A 4,877-nucleotide genomic window follows, 5' to 3' on the forward strand; every position below is an offset into this window, starting at 1 on the left:
GAAAACTTGATTATACAAGAGTACCTACTTACGGATATCAGAACAATTTCTTCAACACCTCCTTTTGATTCAAATAAAACCAAAATCTCACAGTGCTTTTAAAAAGGAAATTTCAAAAGCCAAAGAAAAAAACAACTTTCAAATCACGAAAACTCGTAAAATACGACAAAAAAAAACTAAAATTTCGAAAGAAATACCGGAAAACGGGGGAAAAGACGGAAATTTTTTCGACGAAATTTCGACACACTCCGCGCAGGTTGGCAGTCGAAACGAAACTGAGAATCGCGTTGTCTTAGCCTCGTGGTCTATATTTCGACAACTTTGTCGACATTAGGAGGCGGAGTTTGTCGGGTGGGTATCGCCCCGTTTTACCGTTAACCTCTTCTGGCGGCGAATTTCATCCTATTAACACAGTAGCTTCATGTATTTAGAAAGTTCTATGAAAGCGCAGATGAATGAAAAATCAATGTCCAAAAAATTGACCATAAAATCAATATGAGACCTAATAGGTAATTAATTATCTACCTACGTAGATTAAAATATAGTTATACCGCATTTATCAAAATAGGTATTTAATAATTAAATTTTCAAAATCACAAGAAGAACGAAAACTCTCTCTCTTTCTCTCTCACTCTTTCTCTCTCTCACTCTCTCTACCTTCCCTGTAAATACGAAGTAAATACGAAAAGGAATAAGAAATAACAGATCCACAGAAAGAACGTCAAAATCTGTCAACAAAGTACCGCCGTGAAACTCTGTAGATTATGCAACCCGCCAATATCTTCCCAGAATCGAGATTACTCAAGTTCATTGACCTCCGACCCCTTAAATCTGATCCACATTCCTGTCAAGGTCGTCTAAGGAGGTTTAGCACTAGTGGACATTCGCAAAGAGGTGAAGCCAAACGAATTTTTCGCAGAAATGTAAACACGGCCTTTTTCGTAAACAAATGATAGAGCGCGAAAATTTGAATTTTCAGAAATTTTTCAAACAAGTGGTAAGAGCGGATTGAAACCTGTGTGTTTGTCTGTCTGTGTGTCAAATTAGCAAATTTCCTGTAATATTCGGATACTTGTGTCCTGTTCCATTTCCCCACGTAATTAGATACTCCTAGAAATCACATCATGATAGTTTTAGATTTGAAAATTAATTCAGATCTCCTGAATCCCAACTTCAATGGATACAAATTGTCTTTGGATCCCATTGGAGTTCACAAGATCCCTTTACCAGCAGGTTAGTTAAAACTTCTAAAATAAAATAGTAAAGGATGAGTGCAAAGATCATCATCATAAAAATTTTGGAGCCAAAACCAAATGTCAGCCCAAAGCAATCACCCTAGCTAAAGCTGATTGAGAGACTGATAAAAAATGCCAACCAGGAAAAGGCAAAGAAAAAGAAGAGGAGAAGGTCTGTAAAATCTTCAAACTGAATGTGAATTTGAGTTTAAACTGATAATTCTTTTCATTCAATCAGACAGCTCCCAAGACAAATCTCCTCAAAACAAAATTACTTTCTTCTTTTAGGAAGGTACTGTTTTTTATCGATCAAGCAGTGTTGACTTATTTAGTCAGTTCTACCAATTTGTGACTTTGCTACTGGCACACCATTCCCTCAGATATTTTCCATACATCTCATAACATTTCTGTCCTCCAGGTGTAGATCAGACTTTTCCGTCGGAAGATCAATACTCATTCCTCTATCACAAGCTATTCTCCCTCCCATTTCGACAACTTTGTCGACTTTTGGGGGCGGAGTTTGTCGGGTGGGTATCGCCCCGTTTTACCGTTAACCTCTTCTGGCGGTGAAATTCATCCTATTAACACAGTAGCTTCGTTTTTCTTCTTGTTTATTTTTTGTTTTTCCTATAGGTATCTAATTTTTTTCGTGTTATCTTTTCTTTTTTTACTATCGTCCTTGGGGAGGACGTAGTATCTTTTGTTTTGAGAACGTAGTTGTAACTGCTCATGTTTTAATAATAATTATTTTAAGATACCATGGATATTTTGTTAAGTGTATTGTTTTTTTATTATTTTTTAGTAGGCACCTACTTGGACAACTCTGTAGAACTAATCGATATTCAGAGATCGACATTTTTCTCTTTAAAAGAAACTAGAATTAATTAGTTTAATTTTTAATACAATTTTTCATAATATTATTATGACTTACTTATATTATTATGACTAGGGTAAGTGTACCATTTATTCGCCCACCTAAAAAACGTACCATTTATTGGCCCACCTGTGGGTCTACGCTACACTCAAGTTCATTGACCTCCGACTTTTCAACCCTGATCCACATTCCTGTCAAGGTCATTCAAGGAGGTTCAGCGCTAATGGATAGTCGCGAAAAAGTGAAGCGAAACGAATTTTTCGCAGAAATGTAAACGGGGCCTTTTTTTGTAAACAAATAATAGAGCGCGAAAATTTGAATTTTCAGAAATTTTTGAAACAAGTGGAAAGAGCTGATTGCAACCTGTGTGTTCGTCTGTCTGTGTGTCAAATTAGCAAATTTCCTGTAATATTCGGATACTTGTGTCTTGTTCCATTTCCCCACGTAATTAGATATTCCTAGAAATCACATCATGATAGTTTTAGATTTGAAAATTAATTCAGATCTCCTGAATCCCAACTTCAATGGATACAAATTGTCTTTGGATCCCATTGGAGTTCACAAGATCCCTTTACCAGCAGGTTAGTTAAAACTTCTAAAAAAATAGCAAAGGATGAGTGCAAAGGGCATCCTCATAAAAATTTTGGAGCCAAAACCAAATGTCAGCCCAAAGCAATCACCCTAGCTAAGGCTGATTGAGAGACTGATAAAAAATGCCAACCAGGAAAAGGCAAAGAAAAAGAAGAGGAGGAGGTCTGTAAAATCTTCAAACTGAATGTGAATTTGAGTTTAAACTGAGAATTCTTTTCATTCAATCAGACAGCTCCCAAGACAAATCTCCTCAAAACAAAATATAGTAAAGGATGAGTGCAAAGAGCATCATCATAAAAATTTTGGAGCCAAAACCAAATGTCAGCCCAATGCAATCACCCTAGCTAAGGCTGATTGAGAGACTGACAAAAAATGCCAACCAGGAAAAGGCAAAGAAAAAGAAGAGGAGGAGGTCTGTTAAATGTTCAAACTGAATGTGAATTTGAGTTTAAACTGAGAATTCTTTTCATTCAATCAGACAGCTCCCAAGACAAATCTCCTCAAAACAAAATTACTTTCTTCTTTTAGGAAGGTACTGTTTTTTATTGATCAAGCAGGGTTGACTTATTTAGTCAGTTCTACCAAGTTGCCTGGTTTTGTGACTTTGCTACTGGCACACCATTCTCTCACATATTTTCAATACATTTCATAACATTTCTATCCTCCAGGTGTAGATCAGACTTTTCCGTCGGAAGATCAATACTCATTCCTCTATCACAAGCTATTCTCTCTCCACAATCATTTGCATCAGAACCCCTACAGCGCAGATGAATATGGCAAAGTGTATTTTGTTGACGAGAAGTGGAAAGTCTATGAGAACAGGATTAATCCAAATGTAAGCTCTTGTCACTAGGTAGATGGGTAAAGAGTTGTTAATAATCAGTGGCGTAGCGTGGTCTAAATTCAAGTGTAGGGCGTGTTGGGCTCATGCACAGGTCTACCAAGTCCCATCACAGTAGGTACATGCCATTAATATTTATGGCCATTAGAGTGAACTTTTGAGTTGTATGGCCGCCATACACGCCATACATACATGCTACGCCACTGTTAATAATGTTGCTTATCTTATTAATAATGTAGTAAAGAGTTGTTAATATCTTAGCCTTTTCCCTCTCAGGCGGGGTTAGTGTTAACTTCTTCAGCTGGTCCCATCCCTGAGCCAGTAGCCCTAATACTGTTGCTTATTTATACCTTTTTTTATTACTGTACCTAACTGCTGAGGTCTTATCATCCTGAAAACTTATCTTATTAATAATGTAGTAAAGAGTTGTTATGCTTATTAATAATGTAGTAAAGCGTTGTTAATATCTTAGCCTTTTCCCACTCAGGCGGGGTCAGTGTTAACTTCTTCAGCTGGTCCGATCCCTGAGCCAGTAGCCCTAATACTGTTGCTTATTTATACCTTTTTTTATTACTGTACCTAACTGCTGAGGTCTTATCATCCTGAAAATACTCTAAGCCAGTAGGCAGTCTAGCTATTTTAGGATACAGTTCGTCTCGGGCGGGAATAAAATATATCTTGTTTATCCTGTCCGAATTGGACTGAAAAGTTCCTTTACCCCAGCAGTCTAAACAAGGTCTCGTATATCTGATGGGTTATTCGGGTAAAAAAGGAATCGAAATCACGACCTAGCTAGGCTGGCTAACCGTGCCCCCTAATTTTCATCACAGACATGTCATACGGCGTTATCTGCGAGAGTTCCCGTCACGTGTTCCTGTACGTGCAGAGTTCCCGTGTCACGTCTGAACTACGCCATCGGGTCACGGGCCGACGTGTCCCGAGCGTGAGCAAGCAGTATGTCGTGACCTTGACTGACAATGCAGAGGTCGTGCTGGGGGTGATCGCAGCCCGGGCGTGTCTCTATTTGTTGACCAGCGTGCATTTGTATATGATCAAGGTTGAGAGCTAACCAGAACACAGCGGCAAATGCACTAGTTCCTGACGGATCACTGAAGTTAAGAAACATTGCGCGTGGTTAGTACCTGTGTGGTGACCATCTGGGGAATCGCGTGCTGCTGGGTTCCCGGCTCCCAAGTTGATATAAGTGACGTTCAACCCCTATACTCGAGAGCTAACCAACGCTCAGCGGCACCAGTTCCTGATAAGACTTTTCAGGCCTATGCTGGCAGTATTTTTTCTTTAAAGAGGTTTGATTGGTCATGTCTTAGTAATGAGC

The 4,877-nt window shown here is 38.7% G+C and overlaps 2 protein-coding genes across 2 annotated transcripts; both read left to right on the forward strand.

Annotated features, from left to right (window-relative positions):
- Positions 1 to 1,009: 1,009 nt before the first annotated feature.
- LOC103515671 (nudC domain-containing protein 1-like) lies at positions 1,010 to 1,805 on the forward strand. Its single transcript, XM_008480607.2, has 2 exons — positions 1,010 to 1,233; positions 1,654 to 1,805. The coding sequence occupies exons 1-2, from the start codon at positions 1,125 to 1,127 to the stop codon at positions 1,803 to 1,805; spliced, it is 261 nt and encodes an 86-aa protein (XP_008478829.1). The 5' UTR covers positions 1,010 to 1,124.
- A 656-nt stretch (positions 1,806 to 2,461) lies between these two features.
- LOC103515672 (nudC domain-containing protein 1-like) lies at positions 2,462 to 3,553 on the forward strand. The gene is made up of 2 exons (XM_026828282.1): positions 2,462 to 2,690; positions 3,369 to 3,553. Exons 1-2 carry the CDS (start codon positions 2,582 to 2,584, stop codon positions 3,551 to 3,553), a joined length of 294 nt encoding a protein of 97 aa, XP_026684083.1. The 5' UTR covers positions 2,462 to 2,581.
- Positions 3,554 to 4,877: the final 1,324 nt, after the last annotated feature.

This window comes from Diaphorina citri, unplaced genomic scaffold, assembly GCF_000475195.1.
Source record: "Diaphorina citri unplaced genomic scaffold, Diaci psyllid genome assembly version 1.1 scaffold1395, whole genome shotgun sequence".
Classification (NCBI taxonomy): domain Eukaryota; kingdom Metazoa; phylum Arthropoda; class Insecta; order Hemiptera; family Psyllidae; genus Diaphorina; species Diaphorina citri.

Bases quoted from the DNA above. Each gene is read 5' to 3' on its own strand.
- LOC103515671 (XM_008480607.2), top strand. From the start codon at position 1,125: ATGATAGTTTTAGATTTGAAAATTAATTCAGATCTCCTGAATCCCAAC. The intron at 1,234-1,653 runs GTTAGTTAAAAC...TCTGTCCTCCAG, and splicing joins CAAGATCCCTTTACCAGCAG to GTGTAGATCAGACTTTTCCG.
- LOC103515672 (XM_026828282.1), top strand. From the start codon at position 2,582: ATGATAGTTTTAGATTTGAAAATTAATTCAGATCTCCTGAATCCCAAC. The intron at 2,691-3,368 runs GTTAGTTAAAAC...TCTATCCTCCAG, and splicing joins CAAGATCCCTTTACCAGCAG to GTGTAGATCAGACTTTTCCG.